The following is a 26,448-nucleotide window of genomic DNA, read 5'->3' as shown; positions in this document are numbered from 1 at the left end:
TTTGAGAGTCCATTACAGACCCGAATTTGTAGGTAGGAACTGCATCATCCTCTTCTCTGAAGCTCTTCCCATTCACATCTAGAGGGTATCCTTCAAGGATCTTAACCTAAGGAGAATATAGTCTGATTTATTTATGTTTAGCAGGTTCAGAATGGCGCTATGTCCACAATCTTTCCAATCTCCTATCTGTATTCTTATGGCAGAAAATACTGCTCTTTTCCGAGTTAAGGGGACTATGAGCAGCTGATAATAGTCGTATACATCCACATAACTATATTTGGCTTAAGGGCTCAGTACCTGCTAAGTATTCTTTTGCATATAAAACATATACTCTTCTGTAGCCTATTATGAACATCGAAAAAGTGTTTAAGATTTCAATAACCGACGTTCCAAGCTCTTTTTGCAAGGTTTGAGGTATACATTTAAGAGCCGAGAAACATTTAGAGTCACTGCAATGATGGTTTTATAAATCGAGCAATGGTAGATAGTTGCCTTGTTGCTGGTTGTTGGTTGGTTGAAACGGGGAGGTGGCAGACCGCAAGCGGTCCGGGGTGGTAACCAAATGAAGCTTTGACTAGCAACTCTATGGATTTGGTAAAATATCTGACTCTTTTCTACCCCAGCTGCCCAGGGCCGCTTAATTTGGAGTGTTGAGCGCGCAGTGGAATATGTCCCGCTCATCGCTGAGTGCTTAGCATTCGCAAAGGTAATGTTCCAGCGTTTCATCCGCAATTTTGAAAACATTTTTTTGTTTCATGAATGGAGAAGCAAAGAATCACTGCAGCATTGGAGGACCTTATTTGCGCAGTCGGAGTACGCATGTACATATGTCGAAAAATATTAAATTTTTTAATTCACAATTTTACTGTGTTTTTTTTTTTTTTAATATGGGTACAGTTGCTTTTAATAGCATAATTCCCAAAAATCGCCCTTTTCACACTGCCACACTAGGCGTAAATTTCGTAGTCATTTGTTGCCCCCATAACCTTCGTATGTAAGTCTTGTCATCTTTCACTAAATAATAGTATGTAGAATGTTCATAATTAGTAATAAAAAGAAAACACGTGGCATCGCTGCGTAATTATTTATTACTATGTCTACAATTTTTCGAACACCGTTTGCTTGAAAGATGAACGCTTAATAATTTTTTTTTAATAATAATGTGACAAGCCATTTCAAATGAAGTGAAGAAATAGTGAACATGCTGCGTCAATAATTAAATTCGACGATTTTTTATATAAATAACATTACTTCATGACAAAACAATATTTCCCTCCTGAAGTTTTGAATTTTTGCAATTTTTTCATCCGTCTAAATTTAACTGCGAATTTTTGTATTTTGTTGTAACAACCATAAATAATTGAACACGACGAGATAAGATAACATTTCATTTTTACAATTTCCGCTTGAAGTCTTGCATGCAAATTATTACGAAGTGGAGCCTGCCTGCAAGTTACAGTTATCTGGAAAATTGTTGGTGGAGAGTAAAATTGCAACGAAAATTGAAATTCTTAAATTGATTGCGAACCCAATTGGATGCCGCTGCAGCAACAAGAAAGCAGCGAGGGTCAGCCGCAGCAGCTGCTGTACACAGAGGCCACAACAACAAAAAACAGCAACAGAAGCAATAAACATAAATATTTAAATATTAAACGAATATTTATTGGCAAATTACCGCATAGCATGGCATAGCATGAAACTTGCTGGCTGGCAACAGCAGTAGCGTTCCGCAAGCAGCAGCAACGAGAGCAATAGCGGCATGCAGCGGCAATCAACCATGAGTCTAGGAGAGTCAGGAAATGCCATGAAGAATTTTTGTATGATATATGTGTTAGTGTGTCAGTTGGTTATTAATATATGTATGTATATGTGCACACTTTGTGTATTGTAATGGAGCATGGAAGTAGCTTGTTTGTTGTTGCCTTGCGGCTGCGATCTCATTTTTCCGATACTAGGAATTTGTTGCATGGGCAGGTTGCAGATTACTTATGTATTATATATATTATTTTGCGGGTGTGCCGTTACACACCTAAATATATTTCGTTGCATACATTTGAGCGCTGAACTGTAGTAGCAGAGATATTGCCAAGGGACAAGTATTTATTTTGTCGAGGAAATTGGGCTATATTTAAAGTGTGAACTGTATAATGTAGTTTAAGCTGTTAAATTCTTTCTCGGGTGTCGATATTGAGACATTTGTTCGATATTTGCTGTTTTAAAATTAATTATTTTAGAAGTTTTGATTGGCAACCCTTTTTAAATAAAATCTGTTTTTATGCATAGAAAAGATTTTTAATGAGAAGTTCCGAACATTAATTTTTTTTTTTAAATATTTGAAACATTAAATGAGGCTAATAAGGCATATTTTTGAATTTATTGATAAAAAAGACGACGTTTTTCTTATTTTAGTACCTTTACATCTCACACGATTGTAATCTTTGTGCCGTCCTAAGTGATTTTTGCAACGGCTTTGGTAATTTTCGTCGGCAGTGACTTCTGCTTCCTTGCGGATTCCAGCGAATAATGATGTCTGTAGTCTTCTTCAGAATATATTGCAACCAGCAGCATTTTCTGCTTTTTATTGGTTTCAATATGGATCCCTATTTTGCTAAACTTCATTTGATTTCTTATAGTTTTTGGTCAAAATATTGTATACATGATTCGTTGGTACTTGTTGATGACTTGGAGTCTCAGAGTGATAGATTCGAGACCAGCCATATTTCCCGCCCATACAGCAGCGTTGACTTTACGCACCCTGAGAGTATTCCGAGCTTTTGGAGATTTGCGAGCTTGTCTACACCAATTGCAGCCATTCGAGGGGCGCTCTTGTCGTGCTCATCGTACAGTTGGCATCCATTGTTGCGCCTTCATCAGTTTTTAAAATGCTTCCGAAGTAGCAAAGGCGTTGACGTACGCAATTTCTTGATACTCAATGACCTTTGTTTTTGCGATGTTTACCTCAAGTCCGATGGTACGGCCCAGCTAGGTTATTAACCTTTTCTTGCATGTCGGAGTGTTTGTGGGATAAAATGTAAAAGTCCCCTGGAAAGTTCAAAACCTCGAGTTGTCGTGTTAGAAACCAAAAGATCCCTGGTTCCTTGGATAGAGTGAGCATACTCATGACTTTGTCTGGGACTTCAGAAAATGCGACAAATGAGAAAGGAAATAAGGAGAAACGGGGTTTATGTTGAAGAAAATACAGTTGTTAACATTTTTCTGTAATGCATCTGCATTCTGTCCATGTAAAAAACTTGTATTTTGTTGCGAAATTACTTTATACTTAATGCCAACCAAATGAAGGTTATTTTTATCATATCAATCTTTTAGCCGATGTTGATGCGAAGGGCATTTGCTTGCTCAACACAGCTTCGTTGGAGGCGAAGTCCGGCCTGTTAGCCTTTTAGAGTCTGCTCGACAGATGTGACCCTATTTCTATTAGTGTAGGTAGTATTTTGTAGATGGTGTTCCTTCTCGAGCTATACGGCAGTTTAGCATTGATTCCTTTTGAACAAGATGGAGCTATGTTCTCGGTGTGCACCGTCGCAGAGCTGTAAGATTCAGCTGAAGCTTCTTGGTCGGTAATTAAGAGTATACCATCTGTGTTAATTTCTTGGTCGGAATTAGTTTATTACTTGCATATTTTATTAAAAAAAAAACAGTATATCACCCAGTAACAGACCCAGTAACAGAGAAAATCCATCAATAATTGCCACAGATTGGAGTTCTTTCGCAGCTATGAATTTCTATTATTTACATATACCATTTAACATACATAAATGTGTATATATAGGTGTATATAACATATGTGGCCGATTTTTAGAGCTTGATAACTTTTTTTAAAAAAAAACGCACAATTTAATTCATCGGTTCTTTATTTGAAAGTTATCTATCACATTTGAATTTTTTGAAGATAATTTCATTTATCTTGTAACGAATTCTTAGTGGTCCATTCGAAAGTCCAATTTTGGGCAACTTTTTCAGCATTTCGGCCAAAGTTAAATTTCTTCGGAAATGTTGTCTTCCAAAACTGGAATAGTTGCTGGCTTATTTCTGTAGACTTTAGACTTGACGTAGCCCCACAAAAATAGTCTAAAGGCGTTAAATCGCATGATCTTGGTGGCCAACTTACGGGTCCATTTCTTGAGATGAATTGTTCTCCGAAGTTTTCCCTCAAAATGGCCATAGAATCGCGAGCTGTGTGGCATGTAGCGCCATCTTGTTGAAACCACATGTCAACCAAGTTCAGTTCTTCCATTTTTGGCAACAAAAAGTTTGTTAGCATCGAACGATAGCGATCGCCATTCACCGTAACGTTGCGTCCAACAGCATCTTTGAAAAAATACGGTCCAATGATTCCACCAGCGTACAAACCACACCAAACAGTGCATTTTTCGGGATGCATGGGCAGTTGGCCACCAAGATCATGCGATTTAACGCCTTTAGACTATTTTTTGTGGGGCTACGTCAAGTCTAAAGTCTACAGAAATAAGCCAGCAACTAACCCAGCTTTGGAAGACAACATTTCCGAAGAAATTCGGGCTATTCCGGCCGAAATGCTCGAAAAATTGCCCAAAATTGGACTTTCCGAATGGACCACCTAAGACGCAGCCGCGGTCAACATTTAAATGAAATTATCTTCAAAAAGTAAATGTCATGAACCAATCTAACGTTTCAAATAAAGAACCGATGAGATTTTGCAAATTTTATGCGTTTTTTTTTAAAAAAAAGTTATCAAGCTCTTAAAACATCACCCGATATATATACGAATATATAGCACAGCTTATACATACATATAAAATTCTCGTCCTGCGATAGTGTAATTTATTCGACAACCTAACACTTGTGGCCGAACTAGTTTCTGCATGAACAATCTGTTAAAAGACAAAAATAACTGAAATTAAAATAATATATCACAGCATAAATGGAAACTTGTAACGAATTCATTTACGCCACATGAATCCATCAAAATCAAAGTTAACAGCTTGTCAAAGGAAGCAAAGTGTAGAATGGTCGAAATAATTGCTTGCCACGGCCAAACCTACGTACTTGTATGTGTATATACTAACTCGAGTTCGAGAGTATATGGGAATTCATACATACATACTTATGTATAGTCAAAACGCTAAATAAAATCCTCCAATACTCGGAACATGTCACCAGCATTGGGGGGAAATGTGGTTTGAAATGTAGTAAGCTTTGTATGTATGCATATGCTGACCTATCGAATCGGAAAATTTATTATAATTTTTTAACTCGTCTTCATACTCCAAGTTATTTCGATATTGGTTTCTTGTAATTATCCTATATTCACTATGAAAGAGATGTGTATTTATTAGCTATTAGAAATTGTTTTTTAGCGAATAGGCATAGCTAAGTTCCATAGAACTTTGTTTCGATTGAATTTTCTAACAGTAGCTTAAGTGCAAACGTCCACGGTAGAAAGATTCGCCTTCTTATTTTTCTTTAGATAGCGCTTGTTCCTTGTTCCGACCAATATCGGTAAGCGTTACAATTGTGGTTTTTCCTCCGTAGGTAATTTCAAAAGACCAAAACTATTAAAAAGTCTTTCAGTCGCTCGTAGTCCCGATTTAAAAACTTGCAGAACCCTATGATTATATAATATATATAGCTTCAAAGGACTCTAATTTCTAGTTGGACAATATATTTATTAAAGGCTAAAATGAACTTAACCCTCTCATGCCCGGAATAAAATGAGCGAAATATTTAAGTACAGATATGCTTTAATCGCGACCTTAATATGAACCGACCATAATTTCAAAGTCCTAGGAGACCTGGTTTAAGGGGTCAGTAGGATAATCTGGCCTGTTTTCTGACATTTTTTTGACATATTTTTTTTTGATATTTTTCCACATATCATGAGGTATATCGTGGAGTGTATAAACAAATTTTTTCGGAATTTTTTGATGACATCTATCGGAGAAATGGCTGGGTGAATGAGATGGCGGACACGATTTCTCATGTTTGGATCATCTGAAACGCAAAATTTATTTTGAAAATATGTGAACGGTTATCCTACTAGAATCATGAAAAAATGTTGATAAATAAAAAAGTAATTAACTTTTTTTTTAATTTTAAAATTAATTATAAAAAATTATGAATCTAGTAGGGACGATAGCCAGGCGTTTTGTGAACATTTAAAAAAAAATTAAGTAAATCGGTTCCGTTTGACCGGAATCATGTTTGAGGCGGTATAATTATATCAATGGTAAATGGGTCTAAGCATATGAGGAAACAGAAAATGCAAAAAAAAAATTTTTGAAAAAGGTTACGCTTCTTTAAAAAATGTTGCCTATGTGTTTTTTGACAAAGTAGTGAGGTCAAAATTAAATTTATGTTTTATTGTAATCTTTTGCTGTATTCAGTAACCAAAATCACTTACTATATAACACAAAAAGTATTATTCAACTTTGTACAATGTTGCCTATAGGCAGCGTCGGGCATGAGAGAGTTAATGTGAATCTGTTGAGGATTCTTGAGTTTATAAAATGCTTATAACTAGCTATGGGGATGATATTTTCCACAGTCAGTATTTATTTATAATAACACAAATATTTTTGTGTTAATAATCACAATTTCACGTAGGATACTGTTTGAAAGTTGGAAGCGGAGACATAAAATACACTGAAGGTCAAGGTGGTGAAAAATAGAAATAAGCGGGAGTATATCACTGCCTTTATATGGATAGATTAGATACAAGAATAAGGTTTAGAAAAAAAAAATTATTTGTATCTTAATAACGATCCGATCTAGGTCGCTTTGTTCTATAACTTGTGGCCACCCTCATAGAAACCCTCGTCTATCAAAAAAATGGGTCAGTCGATTATTACAAGCTGAGTATCCTGAGACCGTACTATAAGGGAGAATCATAAGAATCTCCCAACCAAGCTCCCGGAGCTTCTGGCTAGTCAATATCGATGTGTATGGCTTGGCGTTTTTCTGATGTGACAAAAGCTAGCCACTTCTTACAGGTTGATTCCTCAAGACGGGCCAATTATTGAAGGTGCCAGGTCCAAATTAATTAGTTGTGCGGGAACTCCTTATAGTTAAAGATTCACTGCTAATCCTACCGAATACCCAGCTAAGCTTTCCCGTCCGTCCATCCTAGAATTGCCAATATTTGTGTCGACTCACTACAGTCGATCCACAATCGTTTTTGCCTGATGTTGTCGTTGATTTTTCATCACCAATGGCACATTTTTGTTGCGATTCGGCAACGATTTTTTGATTGAAATTTCATGATGTTTTTTACTTTAGGTCATGTGACTATCTTCTGTCATTATCCAATTTTATTTAAGTGACGCTGGACGGGTTTTTAGACAATAATAAGATCCTGTGTAATCGAAGCAGTGCTTACCTGTCGGAAACGCCGATCTTCATTACGTTGGAAATATTTTTGATTCGATATTTGGTCTTACAGAACAGAGGTCACTTTTGTCATGTGTACTGTTGGAATGACATCGATGAAAATAAAAATGCGCTAAACTGGCTGTAACAGTATCGAGATCATAAGCACTAGTCATATTTCCAGCCATCTGGCTTGCGGTTTTGGTTTTAACGAAGGAAATTATAAAACATGGGAGTTTTGTCGACGCAAAAAAAATTTTGTTTTATTGTTTTTTTTTTTTTTTTTTTTTTTTTTTTTTAACACGAAAGGCGTTCGCACTTATGCATCGCAAGATGCAGGTTAGGCTTATCAGTCTATTGGAAAAAGAACAAGTTATTTTACTAGATCTAAAATGAAATCGGAACTGCTGTTGTATATAAACTGCCTTGAATAATGTTTTAGTTTCGCATACTAAGTTCAGGATCGTGTTTTTAACTTATTAGTGCGGGTTTATTATAAGGTCTCCAAATGAAGCGAACATATTTAAATTAGAACCGACAAGCATCAGCATTAATTTATATTTCATCACAGAGGATGGCAAAATGCTCACACTGTGCTCAGTCGGGATGTTGAAGGTCATCTGCTACAACAACTTAATTGCAAACTTTCGACATAAATCATTAATTTCGGATGTAAATGTAATGTGACATTAGTGTATGTATATGTATAGTATGTACCTCGAGATATGCCCGTAACAATATGGGAGCGTTTAATTTGTATTTATATAGATAGACTTGTTGTCAAGCTGATGCAACTAAAGTCGTACGAGATATCGTTATGCATTGCCATACTGATTGCTTCACACACACACACACACCACAGCCATATGTACCTGTATGCATGCACTTACAAACCAAATCATCTATGTAGATATGTAAACATGCTTGCGTGCAGAGATTAAATCCAGTCTCAGCTTGAGCGTGAAATAGATTTTCTGTATTACAGACATCAATCTGATTGAAATGGCAAGTGGATTTACTCAGCGCACAATGTTCGTTTTGCCATTTCCGCCACAACTAACTACGCCACCACCGTCAGCGTTGCTCCAACCACGCCAGTGTGTTTGTTATTGCTGTAATTGTTGTTGTTACTGTTGCTGTCGTTGTACCTATCAACGCGGCTAACATGATTTGAACGCTCTGGCTGTGAATATGCGAGGAGTATGCATATTTGCCGCTTGCGCGCTTCGCTGAATTTATAGCCGAATCAATTGGGGCAACACACACACATACATACATGCTTGCGCATATTAGTGTAGTAGTGTGGTATAAGAAAAATGAAATGAGTGTGAAGAGGGCGCAGAGGTGATGCGGCAAATTCAGTTGTAACTGTAAACTAGGTTGGCTTGGCATTCGCAATCGCAGCGCGAACAAATATCGGCACTGTGCAACTTGCCACCTTGCCACCGTGGCCTGCGCGCTGCTCAAAACGGGAAGTAGATATGTACAGCAATGCGCGCTCTCTCACCACCTTTGGCTCGTCCCGCCGCGTCAACACACTCATCATTCAAGTGTGTCCTTGTGTTGGCAACGACCGCCAAAGTTGCATGTTGCAAGTGCCAAATTGTGGCGCCAAGTGGCACATTTGCGCGCATTGCAAGCAAACATACACACACACACCCTTACCATCACCATCATTCTTGATCTCATTCCCATTCGACATATCACTAGCCGCTGGAGTGTTTTTTCGCCATCTTCCACTTCGCCCACGTCTCCGCCAGCCAACACTCCATAAGGATATAAATACATTTTCCCAGACGCTGGTGGCTGGTAAACCGCATTGCTGCCGCTGATCCTTTTTCCTTTTGCCTGCTGTAGTGTCCTTCTGCGGTTGCCTGACGTTGGCGGCTCCCGAGGCCAGGGGTGGGGTAGCAGCAGCATAAGTGCTCATAAGCCGCTGCTAATGCGTTTTGCACAACTATTACCATTTACAAGTGCACACACTCAAGCGCACACACATACACATCGCCGCCATGTGGCAATTGAATGTCGAAATGATTGTGCGTTTTTGCTTTTTCAAGTGCAAGTGTAGCCAAGTGCGTGTGCTTGTGTGGGTGTGTCTGTGTGGGTGTGAGTGCGCGCATTGCAATTTGTGGCCAGCCTAAATGCAATTTTTGCGGTGAAGTAAAATGTGGTTTTCTACTCAAGCGCCAAGATTCCGCTGCGCCACTGTGGGGGTGTGGCAACAACGAAAATTTGTATGGTGGCATGAACTGCGATTTTGTTGCTGACAGCTACAAATGTGTGGCTATGTTGCAATAACATACTTGCAAGTGTGTTTATATGTTTGTGGGTGTGTGTAAATGCGTGCAATTGCAATTATTCGCGTGATTATATGCGCTGCCGCCTTGCCACTAAGCCGCGCTGATTGATTTGAAATTTATCATCGCACTTGGTAATAAATTAAAGCGATTGAGATTGTAATACCCATATGTATTTGTAGGTACATATATAAATCCCCACGTGGTCTAATAATAATGCCATAAATTTCAATTATTAGCAAAGAAATTCAACTAATTGGCATTTCATAAATCACGGCTATGAAATGAATTATATCCAAAAATTGGAATTTAAGGAATTCAATTCAAGTACAATAAATTAAAGCGTTATCAGGATCAATACCTTATATACAAGCAATGATGGTCTTTAAAAAACATAAAGCTACCTTACCATACCCTTACCTGTTTAAGATTACACGCTCTCAATCTCATTACTTTAATTTTTATATTTTTTTACGAAACCAATTACAATTAGAATAACTTAAAAATTAATAAAAAAGATGTTAAAACGGTATCGCAAATAACGGCATTGAAACTAATAAACAATCAAAATTAATTACAGTGACAATTACTGAAACTATTACCATTACTTTCACCATTACAGATAGTTTTGCGACTCAAGTTATAGACTATAATTATACTTAATTCAATTTGTACTGAAAATTGTAATTCAATTATATATTATAATTACAATTTTGATTACTATTAAAATTCAAATTACGATTACTACTCCAATTACAAATAATTAAGGAAAAACTAAGTTCAGGTGTAATCGAATATTTTATACTCTCGCAATTTGTAAAATCAGAAACCTCACAGATTGACCAATATAACTATAAGGTATAATGTCAAGCGGACATTTTAACATCCCAAAATGTCGTCTTACTCTGATTTTATCCAGCATACATACAATGCTGTTAAAGCGAGTTTTTTTTCTGAATTTCGCAAAGATTTCTTACATATTGACCAATAAATGGGAAAATTCGAAAATATATATATATAGTAGCTATATAAGGGGTTAGCAAAAATACTCACCCCAAAACTGAAAACTATCTAGTCACACAATGCCCGCTATGCAGGGTAAAAAATCAATCATATTCACGTACTTGAAAAGTTATAAAACGATCTCGACAATTTTTAGGCGTTAGATAAAATACTTTCATGACACTTTGCGCATAGTTTTATTTTTGTTTAATTGGTGTTGGATTTGTTTACTCTGAAGTGAAAAAATCAGATGGTAATTATTAAAATTTACTACATGGGAAGTAGCCTTAGTTGTTCATAGTGTATAGCAGGAAAACTTTGATTACCTCAAGCAACAAATTCACACAAAATCGGTCAAGTAGTTCCTGAGATATAGGATTTCACTTAAAAGTGGCCGCGCAACCCATTTTTATAAATCCTTTTCTCTCTATCTTCGTCGTGAATTTTAACTTTTTTGGCTTATTTATTCACTGATTTATATTACTTTTACTAAGTTCCAATGTATCCGTTAAACGGGAAGTGAGCGTGGTTATTATCTGATTTTTCGTATTTTCACAAGACCTGAAGAGATTCTAAAATATCTTTCAGCAAGTTTTAACGACATTGTTTTAGCGCATTAAAAGATGTGTAAATGAAAATATTTATGGACGGGGCCACGGCCACTTTGAAATGAAATACCCTTGTCAGCAAGGGTACATTTGTTTGGTTTAATCCATTGCTTAGCTATTGCACATTATGAATTTTCGTTTAATGGAGTTTTGTTGGGTCCGATATCATTACGATAGCTTAAGTTGAACTAAGGTTATCGCTTGCACAAACCGAGACGGACAGTCACTCAGATCTCAACTCGTCTCATAATTCTTGAAATAATTAACTATTTTCGCAATAATTCGGTTGTTGTGTACGATGTGCGGCACGTAGCTCTGTTTTTTTGGGACAAGGTGTTGTCAAGATCAACTTTTTCCAATATACTCCTATGCACTCTCCATTGCCAATAACATTGTCACCAGTTTTATTTCGAAAGAAAAACGAACCGATGATTCCACCAGACCAAAAACCGCACACACTGTCAATTTTGTTAAATGTAATGTTTGTTAATTAATCATTTGTAAATTTTCTTCGCACCGGAATAGACAGTTTTGTCAGATGAAAGTGAGCTTCATTGGAGAAGATGATCTTTTTAAAAAATCGTTTTTGTTTTCAAGTTGCTCCAAGCAAAATCAGCAAACTCGCGACGTTTACGGTGGTCCAATGGCTTCAGTTCTTGAGTGAGGACAATTTTATACGGATGTAAGCTGAAATTCTTTCTCAAAATTCGCCAAGTTGTGGCTTGATACAGTCGAAATTCTTGAGAACGGCTTAGAATCGAGAAATTGTGGTTTTCAGCAATAATTTCATTACTTCGAGCGGTTCTTTGTCTTACTGGCACTTGAACATTATGCTAAGAAAACGTAAGCTCGAAATTTTCAACAGTTCGACAAATAGCAAGCACAGGTGGACGATTGAAGAAAAATTATTTTGATAATAAAATTGAATAGCCTATAAAATTGTTCTTACGTATTTCTTACTATACATGAAATTGTAAACATTACTGAAGGAAAAGTCTGAGTTGTGATATTACACGATCTTGGTGTCTAATTCGCCCGCTCAAAACGCGAAATCATATGCTCACCAGAGTGTTCGTTCAAGAAATCCATCCATTGTTTCCATGTATAGAAAGTTGCGCCATCTTGTTGAAAAAAATGTCGGAGGTTCAATTTCAAGCATCAAAAAGTCGGTTTTCATGACGCGATAATGGTCGCCATTGATGGCTACTTTCTTACCGGCATCATTTTTGAAGAAATATGTAGCGATATTTGATGAAATGGACGAAATCACAGCTCGTGAGTCTCTTTATCTTGCTCTTCGTCTTAAATTCAGCAATTTCGCTTGTTTACATACCCATTGAGCCAGAAATGCGCCTCGTCGCAGAACAAAACTTTTCTCAAAAATGTTGCATATTCTTGGAACTTTTTTTTTATGAATGTCGTACGGCTTCAGTTTTTACACAAGCTGTAGTTTGTACGTTTTATATTTTAGATCTCTACGTAAAATGCACCAAGTCGTTCCATACGTCAGTCCGAGTTGCAGCGAACGGCGCCTTGGCCTTCGTGTCTACTCTCAGCTACGGCTGCTATATTTTCTTCACTGCGTGCTAGACGTGGTCTATTCGGTCGAATAGTATCCAATAATGAATGCTGGATCTCAAGATTGGTAATGATAGTGCGCTCAATAAGCCGATTATGTTGAGCGAAGCGGACGAAATACATTCTTCCTAGAACGTGAATTTGGAAATAAAGTTGAACGACTTTTAAACGTTGTTCAGAAGCAAGTCTTTCCATGATGAAATTTCAAACAATACTATACAAAAATAACGTGATAGATTGATACTACTCAAGCGTGATCTGTCAAGATAAGACTAACGAAAAAGTACCTCCACTTGAATCACCCGTTATTAGAATACTATTATAAATAGCATTGCAAATACAATTACAATTATCAAAATTACATTTATGATTACAATTACCACTTGAATTCCTATAAAAATGTTAACTAAAATAACAATAAATGTGTTCTCAAAATTAGTATAATGAATACCATTATAATTATTATTACAATTACGTGCTATAATTATAATTTCAATTACAACTATGACTGCAATTACAACTTAATTTTTATTAAAATTGTACTAGTATAACATTCACAGTTGCTATCGTAAGTAGTGTAATGTATATCATTAGGATTAGTATTGCCATTATAATTACGATTACTATGACAATTGCGAGTACGATAGATACTGAATTTCAAATTTTTATTAAATCTTTAAATATGTAATATATTTTATTTGCAATTGTAATTATAACTATCAGTTAACTGTGATTTGGAAAATGGTTTATTCGAGAATACTTGTACTATGATAGGGTGAATCGAATTTCCATTTACAACAATAATTAAAATTTCTACTAAAATCTCAACTGCAATTACAAGCAACAATTCTATTATCGTTACATTTATCTTTGTAATTGAAATTGGAATTACAAGAACATATTTAACATAAAGAATTTTTGCTTAAAGATTTTACTCATTTCACACAATTCGCGCACCAACTGGGCACTTGCATCTTCTTTCAAGTATTTGAAAATAATTACGAATTTATTTGCCATGTTAATTAGTCGGTAGTTAGTTGCAACATGCCGTGCGAAATCGCTACCTTGTTGCGCGCGAATTTACATCACAAACGAAGTGCGAGAGCGCGAGCGGGAGTTGTTAGTGTAGCTATGTGATTTTACGCAATTTCAAATGGATTTTTAATGAAGCCCTTTCAGTGGAACTGCAATTTCGTTTGTGTTGCAACATTTGCATTTTGCATAAACACTTTTTGGAATTGCATTTATGTAATAATACTTAACTGCCGTTAGCTGGCAGCACCGGAATATTAATTTAATACAAACGCAATTCACTTCGCGTTTGAGGTGATTTTGGCTGGAACAAGGTGGTATGAGCGGCAACCGGAGCGAACCCAAAACATTTTGCTTTAATGTATTTATGCCAAATAGTTGTATTTGTAAACGTAGTAATTACTATAATGATGCATCCGCTAATTAGTTTCTCTCTTCTGTTTGTTTTTTGTCTTTGCAGAGGCTGATTACACTCTGGATGATTCTTTTTGGAATGAAGAAAGTCCTGTCGGTAAGTTGAAAAGTAAATAATTTTCAAGGTCTTAAAATTTGTGATCTCAAGCGCGGTTTGCTAAGTTTGTTTAAAACAGTTTGTATAGAGAGGAGTTTTCAAATGTTCTCATGATCACTTCAAAATGCATGAAAACTCATAAAATATTTTAAATTTCATTGGAATTAAGGAGCAAAAGTATTGATTGGGCGAAATTTAGATATAAATAGAAAAAGAAAGGAATATAGAGAGATATTTCTAAAGATATTTTTATTCCGATTTAAGAATAATGTATGGAAGCTCATGCATGTACATATGTAGCAGACATCGGTACTAAGGTATACTATAAGTATTGCTTCAGAGAATTTTGGTGTGAAATAGGAAAAGAGATTAATACAAGGAGAAATTTCTTAATAATATTATAAGCGCTCTTAAAGTTCTCTATGAAAGCTCTTTAATATTAAAGGTTATCACGTGAAAGCTAGATCTGATATGAAAGCTCATTGGCTTAGGAAAGGGAGAGTTATATTTTTAACTCACACAAAATCGACTAATTCTATATGTGTGCTCTCTGTGAAGCTCATTTTTCAAGAGAATATATTAAAGATTAAGACTATTTAAAATGCCATTGGTATTAAATTGCGAAAATTTTGGAATAGATTACAAAAAAAAAAATTGTTACTATAAACAAGTTTTTCTAAATAATTATAATCACTCTTAAAAATACTATGTGAAAGCTTTTCAAAGTGTAAATGCCGTCGGCGTGTCTACTTTTCAACTCTTCAGAATCGGCTTATTCTATATACACTCTTAAAATGAATACATGAAAGCTCAGGTGAAAGCTTAATTTACAACTCGATAGTATAGAGAAGAAAGATAGTCTTTTTTTCCACTCGCACAAAACTGGTGCCAAAAGCCAAATTTCCTGAAATTTTTCAATGCAAATCTTAAAAACGGATATTAAAAGATATCCCCGGATGTTTCGCCGAATTTCAAGAACAGTCTACGTATCACCATCACCTTCCTCTCTACTCTCCACGAACCACTCTGCACACGATTTGCAGCATGTGCAACACATCGTTAAGGCCATTAAACGATCTTGGTAATATATGTTGCATGCAACAATGCTGTCCGCAATGTACTGCAACCACCGGCAATTTGGCATATTGGTTGCGTGGAGCACAGCGCGTTCGTTCGAGCTACTTTGCCGGCGTGTTCGCAACGCTTGGTGTCAGGCTACATTAAGTGCAACACCAAGTGTTAAATTATGGCATACAAAGTTGCAACATGCTGTCGCAAGTGCGCCATCATAAGAAGCATCTCATTAGTGTATATGTGGATGTTTTTATAAACTTGCCGTTGTTGTTGTAATTGTTGTTGGGGAAAGTTGGTGTTGCTCCTATCCTTGCATCCGATATTGCTATATTAGCTTTTGTTTTTGTTGTTGCCCGTTGCAACGGATATTGTTACATTATTGACCCTTGTTCCCGACGCTAGCGCTGGCGTTAGTCTGCAGCTGCAAGCTGTTGAACGCTTAGTAATTGCTGTTATAGCGCGAAAGTACTTGTTGTTGTTGTTCCTATGCTGTTAATGCTGCTAACTACTCGCTAGTATCTAACATGCTAGCCTTACGCACCACTTTCGTTCCGTGTATGTAGGTTTGCATGGTGTGTGTATGTGTGAGTCCTGCAGCGCTGTCCAACTATGCAATAGTGTGTGTGCATAACGTCGCACAGCCATAATTGCTACTGTTTTTGTCATTAACAGTAGAGTTATTGCTGCTAGGTGCCATTTTGTTGTTGCTGTTGTTGTTGTTTTTGTCTTTTTTTCTTGCTTTGGCCGCACTTAAACATACGCAACTTTGCACATTCATCATTTGGTCTCCGCAACGTAGTGGCGCGGTCAAAGTAACGGTGTATGGTAAACCGGTTTTGTGTCTGCAATGCAAAACAAAACAAAAACAACAATAGCAAGCAGTTTCTTGCTTGCTCGCTAAAATCTGGCGCTTGCAAACAAAAAGCAATAACAATAACCGTAAGAGCAACAACAACAACAACCGTTATAAGTGCAACAGCGCTCTGCTGTAACATGCTCGTTCGGATTATGCAGTTGTCCGCCTGAGAGTATGCCTTGTTTACGCTTGCTTTAACTGCAGTTGTTGCTGTTTGGTCCGTTTTTTCTCGACGGTTAATGTTATTGTTATTGTCGTTGTAGGAATTAGCTTCAACAAGCGTTGCATTGCAGGGCAGCAGCACTAAAGCTTAGCGCTGAGTTTAAGAGCGTGTTAGCCGCTGCCGTCGTCGCTTAATATCCAATGCGCAAAACTTTTCCTTATGCAGCCATTTGCAGCTGTGCTGCACTTATCCCTGCATCACACTTACATACTTAGATGTTTGCATATACGTGTGTGTATGTGTGTTTTCGTAAGACCGTTAAGCTGCTGGCATTTGTCTGCAGTTTACTTTGATTAATGGTAATTTTTCACTCGTAGCTGTTGTGTGTGAATATAATGAATGCCAAGGTGGGGCGGACTATTTATGGCTACTTGCTCGGAAATTTGTTTAAGATTTGCAAAAACAACAAATGGAGATTTTAAATTGTGTAAACTTGAAGTTTTTTTTGTGTATGCCAGCAGCCCGGTTTTTGCTAGAATTTTTAATATTTAATTGAGTTGGTTGAGTTGTTATGTATATGCACTTGCAAGACAGAAGGAAAGCATTTTTTGTGAATCCCATTTTCAGGACGCCTTTTATTTTACAAAAATTAAATTATTTCTACAAAATTTTGGATTCGCTTGATTTCCATTAGGAACTGCGGATGTCTGACGAACGATTTTCCTTATTGGGAGGAATTTTCCTCGACGTTTGTAAAACCTGTCTTTCGAGAAAAACGCGTTAACAGTTTTGGGACTCAATTAAACTAAGCTAAAAAATTCGTAAAAATATGTTATTATCTCGAGAACTATTATTTATTTATTATGCATGATAAAATCTATTTTTTTGAAATTCATAAGTGGATATGAATACTTGAATCTTTAGTTCAAGCCAAGTGAATGAGTTTTTCTAAGTTGCAATATAACTCTTTTTTATCTTTTAAAACTTTAGATATTTTTATCAAATCAAATAAATTTTGGTCGTGACTTAAATTTGCGCTTGAAAATCCAAAAATTCATTTGAATACAGAAGGGAATTAATTCAATTTCCATTAGCTGACTGCCCTTTCGAAATAATGGATCCTTGATCATTTCAGATTTAAAAACATAATTTTGCGTAGAATTAGGTGAAATGCTTTGCTATAGGCTTCAAGAATTCAATAACGAACTTTGGATTCTTTGTTTTTGGTAAAAAGAGTTATCTATCGCAACCGCCTATTTTCCGCCTACCACAACGACATTTTATACTCTGAACAGGGTATATTAAGTTTGTCACGAAGTTTGTAACACCCAAAAGGAATCGTCGGAGACCTTATAAAGTATATATATAAATGATCAGTATGTCGAGCTGAGTCGATTTAGCCATGTCCGTCTGTCTGTCTGTCCGTCTGTCCGTCTGTCTGTATATATACGAACTAGTCTCTCAGTTTTTAAGATATCGTTTTGAAATTTTGCAAACGTCATTTTCTCTTCAAGAAGCTGCTCATTTGTCAGAACGGCTGATATCGGACCACTATAACATATAGCTGCCATACAAACTGAACGATCGGAATCAAATGCTTGTATGGAAAACTTTCACATTTGACAAGATATATTCACGAAATTTGATATATGTTATTTTTTAAGGCAACAATGTAATCTCTAAAAAACTTGTTTAGAACGGATTACTATAGCATATAGCTTCCATACAAACTGAACACATAGTTACTAACAGAAATGCACCTGTGAAGGGTATTTAGCTTCGGTGCAACCGAAGTTAACGTTTTTTCTTGTTTGTGCTTTAATATTTCCAGCGTACTTGACATAGTTCTTCTCGAAGTTTCTTCTTGGGTGGAGTTCGTTGTTATAATGAGGTCAGTTGAAAAGTTCCCGACCTACCATTGCTAGTGTTAGGTTGGATGGCTGATCAAAGATCCTACACGGTCGTTTGTGAGGCCATAGAAAAGAAAACTCATGGGTTCGAACTTATAAATTAGCAAAACGCTTAGTAGCCTATTCAAATTTCCAAATGCGTTCAATTTCCATTCCCGTCAGCTCGGTGAGATGACTGAAGGTATGCACTCCCAAGTGTTTAAGGCTGACCACCCAAACGCGGGACAGTCAAAAAGGAAATGTTGAGTTGTGTCCACCTCATCTTCTTACAAACAGTTTATGCAAACGGCCAATAGAAAAATGGTCTGTTAAAAGCCTTACAACTAGGGAGATGCTAGCCTTACTGAGGGCGAAGAGATTCCTAGACATCTTGCAATCGATCTTTAGCCAATGGCTTCAGCGACAGCGCATGTATCAAAGGTGGCAGAGGCTGACCAAGCTCCCGGATCCTAGCTATCTAGTACACAACAGAGAACAGAAGCCCCAAGCCGCTCCCATTCTACCGATGGCGGTTCTGCGGTACCTTTTCTTGCTAGATCATCAGCTTCACAATTTTCTGTGATTCCGCTGTGGTCTGGCGCCCATAACAGTCGTATCACAAAGACACTCGATACTATTGATAGCGAGGTTAGGCACTCCTCAACTTTCTTTAAACGCACTGTTAATGACTTCAAGGATAGTGTCGCCGCTCTGCTATCTGAGTGAATGATTTCTTCTCTGAGGGAGACTGCACTCCGCAGTTAACCTATTCCTACCTTTATGGCTGCAACATCAGCTTGGAAAACAATGCAATAGTCAGGCAATCTGAGCTGGAGTTGATAGGGAGCTCCAGACAGTAAGCTTCTCCACCAACCTTACCCACCAGGTTGTGACCCATCTGTAAAGAAGCTCACTGCCCCTCTCCTTCAATGGCTTCTTCCCACCCACAACTTCCTCGTCGATATATGGGTAGAAAAGGTGCCGCCAGACATCGGTTTGGCGACTCCATGATCCAAGTGATCCGATATAAAGTCAAAGTGAGTGAGGATATCAGTGTGTTCAGACACGTGTTCTTTTAGGAACCGAGACTTTTTGTGTCTGATTGCAACTTTCGCAGTCATATACAGTCTACAGGTACCATATGCAAGATAGTGTTACCATAGCAAAACACATTTTTGGGAAAATTATATTATTTCGATATTATTTTAGTAGTACGATTTGTCGTTTGCGCAAAATAGGCGTCTGTTTCGGCTCTCACTTGTTCATTCGACAAAAATTTCGTTCCAGCGAGTATTCTTTTGAGATCTGAGAACTGAAGATAGTCGAGATTTTTGAGAATACGGTGGATTCAGATGCAATTCAAAGACCAATTCACGTATTTTTGGCATCATTATCACTGATTTTCGACACTGTGCATTGTCTAGGTGAAACAGCACTTCCTTTTCTTCAAATGCGACCATTTTTCGGCGATTTCGTCGTTCATACGGTGTAATGATACTATGTATTAGTCGCTGCTGATGAACCTTACTTTTTAAGGTAGTCAATGAAAATTTTTCCCATGGGCATACCAAAATACAGACGCCTTAACCTTGCCAGCCAACTGTTGCGTTTTTCCACACCATGAAACAGGTTTATGGCGTGCAGCCCACTTTGATGACTGTGAATTGAGCTTTGGAGTGAAATGATACATCCATGTTTTATCCATTGTCACATATCGAAACAAAAACTCAGGTTTATTGCGCTTGAACACCTCCAAACACTGCTCTGAATCATTAACTCGTCGTGGTTTTTGATCAAAAATGAGCTCGCTTTTGCAAATCGCAGTTATCTTATTCTTTTGCGGATCTCATCGCGTCTTTTATAACAAGGGTCAAGGTGCGATGCCCATTTTGAGATGCGTTCCAATAACTCAGCTTAGCTTAAATGGTATAAATTCGGTTAATAAATGTGTTAAAACAAATACACTTTTGACATTTTTCAACGCGAAGTTTGACGACGAAAAGGGGATCATTCGAACAGATGAATTACTTCGACTGATGGACCGAGAATGACAAAGAAGCGAAACAAACTCCCACTTGCTCTTTTTGTTTTTGTACAAATCTGTGCCTATACCTTTATGTTGTTATATTTAACTTTTTTTAAACATGTATAAATAACCAAAACTAACGCAAGAACGAAATAAAACGCCATTCACCGTTAACTGGACTAGTGTTGCAGTAGAGCAACAGCGCATTGCCCTTAAGTGAAGGATATCCTTTGTTGCTTTTGTATACTTCTGCTATTTCTTTGATGCTACCGAGCAACAACAGCGCTTTGGCGGTGGACACAGGCGTGTACTCGTACATATCACATTCACGTAGAACCTAAATAAATATACTTATATTTATAGTTGTATGCGCAGAACCTTGCCAAAGGCTAGTCGCTTTCTTCGCTTTGCCACACACTTCACTCAGCTTTGCCATTTTCAATGCATTCGCAATTGCGTTTCCATTAAAATTGTATGTGCGTCTGCATGTACTTAGTTGTGCTCAATAACGGCAGGTAGAAGGCAGCAAGCGCAAGCTCGACTACCCGAGTGTTGGTGAATGTTGGCTGCGTCGCTTGGCCCTGGTGGCGGCGGCTTTAATGCATTTTTATTGCATCAACTTGCGCGCTGGACTAAGGTTTCGTCTGGCAGCTCGAATGCTTTGATGCTGTTGCAGCAATGAATGGCGCGCTTACTGACTGATGGCATGAGCGAATCAAAGTGTGGGTGTGTGTATGAAAAGAAATGAAACGAACGAAATAAAATAAAATGATACAGGCAGCAGAGTGCTAGGGAGAGCGCTCCAGTGTATCTTTGGGGACGACACGGAGGGGCGGCAGCTATCCCCAGTGAGCGCAAAAGTATTTGCATTTTGTAACAGTTACATTATCCTGCACATGCATATGTATGTGTGTATTTGTTAGCTATTGCTCTTGCGCTTACTGCATTCACATCGCTTGAAGAAGGAGACGCGCGCGCTTTGGCGCAAATGTCTTTATTGAGTGAGGAGAAGCAATAAAACTTATTGAAACATTTGTGCAGACAAAGGAGAGATAAAGCGAGTGCACACGCACACTCACACAGCGACAACTGATGGCACACATACACATGCCAGCAATGAAATGGCAAATAATTGCGCAGGAAGATGGCAAAGACGCAGCGCATACAAGCGCGAACTCCGAGGCACACGCTCATTGCATACTGCGCTTGGCTGTAAAAGAATGCGCCAGCGCGGGGCTAAGGAGCTTCACAAGCGCTTTGCGGAGTACAGTTTTTTCTGCGTTTTATTTTTAGTAACTAAATTGAAAAAATTCTGGCGCTAAAAATGCAAGCGGCAGCGAGATCTGCGCACTGAAACGGGTGACTACACAGAAAGTGGCATCTGCAGCACGCAATTGCGTTTGGGCTGCGCTTCACAGCTGCAGCGGGAATTTGCTTAAACAATTTATCTCCCAAAGTGTTGCGAGCGCGAGTCATTTGTATTCCATTTGCCAGTGCATAGCAGCAGCAGCAGCAACAATAGCATTAAAGCGCAATAACAATTGCAACGCAAACAAGGCATACCAAAAGCCATTGCTGCAGAGCTTCCGTTTCCACTTCCGCTTCCGCCGCCAGCACGCCACGCAAAACGCGAGTTTGCGTTCTACAAACTATACAATTTCAATTCGCCACTTGTATGGGCGTGCGTGTGTGTGCGCTGCTCATCAATGTTACATTTTCTTCAAATTGAGTTTGTACAGCTGGCGTTCGACAAGTCATCGCTTGCTTGCACGAAAGTAAACTTTAATTGAAATCAACCGGGCGTGTGAGTAATTTTAGCGCATTGCGATCATTACTAAGCAACTATTAGATGAATTTTGTGCAAATGAGTGGAGAAAGCATGTATGCGTATTTCCAATAGTACATATTTGCGCATGAATACATACAGACATGCTTGCGTACACACTTATACAGAGATCGAATGACGTAATACAAAAATAAAAAGTACCTTCAGCGAAAGGGTTCAACGAAAATGGATAAAATCAAAGTGAAAATTAAGCTAGAATTATACTAAAAAATTAATGAGAATGTAGCATGTTATTCTATGGTTTTGTCAACTCCAAACGCAAGACTTCTCATTTCCCGACCGCAATGAAATATAAGTCTACTATGCCCAGTGACAGTCACACAATTTCTAATATGTTTGCTGAATTCTCTAGGCCCAATTACTCCTCAAACTCTTCTTATAATGTTCCGTATTAGCACAAGTTATGACTGATTTCTGTAATTAATGCACCCAACATTTCCGAAGCAGTTGTCTTATATCAGTTAAATATGTTAGAACAATCATTTAATTATGGCCCATAAATGATTCCCTCATGCTTTCTTAAAAAATGTGCCAAATATATATACCAACCCTTAACAAAAAACTTTAATGCATTTCTTAAGCAAGGCTTACTTCCATCCATAGGGAAAAAGCTACTAATAACTCCTTTGCATAAGAGTGGATTTAGGTCATCCATTGAAAACTATAGGGGAATAGAAAAGTTGTCAGCGATACCTAAACTTTTTAAAGCAATTATACTAGACCAAATAACCTTCTGATATCTCCACTAATTTCTTGTTCTGTATGGTTTCCTTAAAGGGAAATCTTCAGTAACTAATTTGCTAGAATTTATTACACATGTATCAATGAGCTTTGGGGAGAATAAGCATACTGATGTTATATACACAGATTTTAGTAAAGATTTTGATAAAGTAAACCATTTAACTCTTTTGCTGGATTTTCTTGGTTTTCAACTAATATTTTTAAAAAAGGTTGCTGCTTATCTTGTGTAATAGAAGTCAATAAGTAATATTTAACGATACTTTTTCTGATTTAATTAATGTCCCTTCAGGCGTTGCTCAAGGTAGCCATCTTGGTCCAATTCTGTTATTGTTATTTATTAATAATACATCATCTGTTATTAAGTAATCAAGAGTTTTATTATTTGCCGACGATGTAAAACTTTTCAAGTCATATACTTTAAATAATGAAAGATGTCAGTGGCAAACATACTTAAACAACTTAGTTTCTTGGTGTGTTAGGAATGATATGCCATTGAGTCTTTAAAAATTTAAGGTGATGTGCTTTTCTCGTAGATCTGAAAACCCTACTTCATAAGTAATAAAAAATTTTAGCTTGGAGCAAGTATGCAGCTTTGTTGGTCTGGGAGTAACTATGGACCCCGAACTCAATTTTTATCTTCATGCAACTTCCAAGGTTTGTAAAGCTAGAGGCGCTCTTAGTTTTGTTAAACGTTGGTCTAAGAATTTACTACAAAATTCTTTTTACATCTTTGGTGAGGCCAATACTAGAGTATGCTTCTGTGATATTGAATCCTAGTTATCAAGTCCATGCGGAGAAGTTAGAGTACGTTCAAAAACAATTTTTACTTTTTGCATTAATCATTTTCATAGGGATTCCAGTTTAAATACCCCCTTTACACTAACCGTTTAAAACTTATAAATCTCCCTACACTCTCTAGTCATAGGGAAATGCTTGCTATAATATTTCTTGTAAAACTCATGAATGGGTCAGTAGTGGAAGTAGACGTGGTTGTGGGGCCGCTTTCCGAAATTTGACATTGTATTATAGAAATATCAAAAGAATGTTTTGTAGCTAATTTGGTTGATATCGGTCGAGTATGCCCCGAGGTGTAGATTTTCACCTAAATGTGGGCGGTGCTATGCCAATCGTTTAAATTTGGCACCGGCTCCTATAAACCCTTCTTCTAGCGTTTAGATTTTGATTTAAGGCACTTTGGTAGTTTATAAGAAAATCGTTGTATGGATAGTGGATTATCATCCAATTCCGCTTACTATCGCAAGAAGGGTTAAAAAAATCAGTCCTGTGTATATTTTGGTGGTTTGGAAGATATGCGAACACTATTTACATATTTTAAACCCCAGAAATGCCCCTTGTTGCTGCGTTCCCTTATGCCAAATTACACTTTTATAACTTATATTTATTGCTTCATACGTTTTCTGTTAATGGAATTTTGTGGGAGTGGCATTATTCTCATAACGCTAATCTAAGAACTCCTACGTACTTTTTTGACAAAGAATGTTCTTACCGAGTTTCATCAAAGATATCATAATTTTTCCCCAACTTACAGCTTCCACAACAACGGATGAATGAAGAGGTAGACAGACACTCACTCGGATTTCAAGTAGGGAATGATAAGGGGTTGTACATAGATTTTGGTCTTTGATGAAGTAGAGATGACTTTTCTTTTCAGTTGCATACTCAGTCCAAAGTAGAATTTGTTGGAAAGAGTAATTGTGCGTAGGATTTCAAGGCTGATATTGTTGATGGTGTTGATGTTTGTTCCAAGATAGACGAAACTAGATTAGACGGAGCTTTTGGTGTTACTCAACGTCAGTTTACATAGCCTTATTATCCTTGCGGGAATATCAAGTTCAGACATAGTGGCATTGAGGCGTTTCCTTCTCATACTATAAGAACCAGCTTTGAAATCGACGAATGTTAATTGGCGCAGAATGTGGGGTCACCCTTTTTGTGTCCGCTCCGTCGTCATCGATTAAGGAATTGGGTCCGCTAGCTCCTGGGTTATGCTTCACTGCTATTTAGCAGGCTGGAGTAGTGTTCCGGAGGTTCTACAAGGGTAAACGGTTAAGAAAAAACTTGAAGAGACCGTTTTTTAGAGTACTCAATTTCCTACAAAATCTGTAAACTATATATTTTTATACTCTCGCAACAAAGTTGCTAAGGAGAGTATTATAGTTTCGTTCACATAACGGTTGTTTGTAAGTGCTAAAACTAAAAGAGTCAGATATAGGGTTATATATACCAAAGTGATCAGGGTGACGAGTAGAGTTGAAATCCGGATGTCCGTCCGTCCGTGCAAGCTGAACTTGAGTAAAAATTGAGATATCATGATGAAGCTTGGTATACGTATTTCTTGACTCCATAGGAAGGTTAAGTTCGAAGATGGGCAAAATCGGCCCACTGCCACGCCCACAAAATGTCGAAAACCGAAAACCTATAAAGTGTCATAACTAAGCCATAAATAAAGATAAAGTGAAATTTGGCACAAAGGATCGCATTAGGGAGGGGCATATTTGGACGTAATTTTTTTGGAAAAGTGGGCGTGGCCCCGCCGCCTACTAAGTTTTTTGTACATATCTTGGAAACTGCTATAGCTATGTCAACCAAACTCTACACAGTCGTTTCCTTCAGGCATTTCCATATACAGTTCAAAAATGGAAGAAATCGGATAATAACCACGCCCCCCTCCTATACAAAGGTTATGTTGAAAATCACTAAAAGTGCGTTAACCGACTAACAAAAAACGTCAGAAACACTAAATTTTACGGAAGAAATGGCAGAAGGAAGCTGCACCCAGGCTTTTTTTAAAAATTGAAAATGGGTGTGGCGTCGCCCACTTATGGACCAAAAACCATATTTCAGGAACTACTCCACCGATTTCAATGAAATTCGGTACATAATATATTTTCTTAACACCCTTATGACATGCACGAAATATGGGTGAAATCGGTTCACAACCACGCCTTCTTCCAATATAACGCTATTTTGAATTCCATCTGATGCCTTCTCTGTATAATATATACATTAGGAACCAATAGCAATAGCGGAATAAAACTTTACACAAATACGGTATTTGAAAAGTATGTAAATGACGGATAATGAAATCTCGATTATCACTTTATCATGTGAGAGTATAATATGTTCGGTGACACCCGAACTTAGCCCTTCCTTACTTGTTTTAATTAGTTAGAAACGAGTTATGCTTTTTTCTAACTGATAATTTAAAAAATAGAAAGCCGTTAGACGGAGGTTCTTGCGTTACAATTAAGGGCTCATATATGGATGGCCTCTGTTAGAGGAGTCTATAAGCTAATTGTTCAGACTACAAAACGAATAAAGTTCGTTGGTCTGACAGCGTTCAAAACAATCCGTGTTTAGATTATCCTGCACGCTGTCCCTGCTTTCAATATCCATGAAAATGACAGAATGATTGCTCATTTCGGTTTAGTGAAAG

At 37.4% G+C, this 26,448-nt stretch overlaps 1 protein-coding gene across 18 annotated transcripts in view; it reads left to right on the top strand.

The window, feature by feature from the left end:
• The window catches only part of LOC126760566 (disintegrin and metalloproteinase domain-containing protein 9), a 578,909-nt gene that overhangs the window by 161,096 nt on the left and 391,365 nt on the right, over window positions 1-26,448 (top strand). For all 18 annotated transcript variants that reach the window (XR_007667220.1, XM_050476295.1, XM_050476293.1 and 15 more), the window contains exon 3: window positions 14,346-14,396. Coding sequence is in view for 17 of the 18 variants with exons in the window: in XM_050476295.1 (XP_050332252.1) it covers window positions 14,346-14,396 (51 nt within the window). In the remaining variant the exon portion in view is untranslated. The remainder of the gene's footprint in view (window positions 1-14,345; window positions 14,397-26,448) is intronic.

The sequence above is a fragment of the Bactrocera neohumeralis genome, chromosome 5 (assembly GCF_024586455.1).
Source record: "Bactrocera neohumeralis isolate Rockhampton chromosome 5, APGP_CSIRO_Bneo_wtdbg2-racon-allhic-juicebox.fasta_v2, whole genome shotgun sequence".
In the NCBI taxonomy this organism is placed as follows: Eukaryota; Metazoa; Arthropoda; class Insecta; order Diptera; family Tephritidae; genus Bactrocera; species Bactrocera neohumeralis.
Note: the sequence above shows the minus strand (reverse complement) of the source record. Positions and strands in the feature narration are given on the sequence as shown.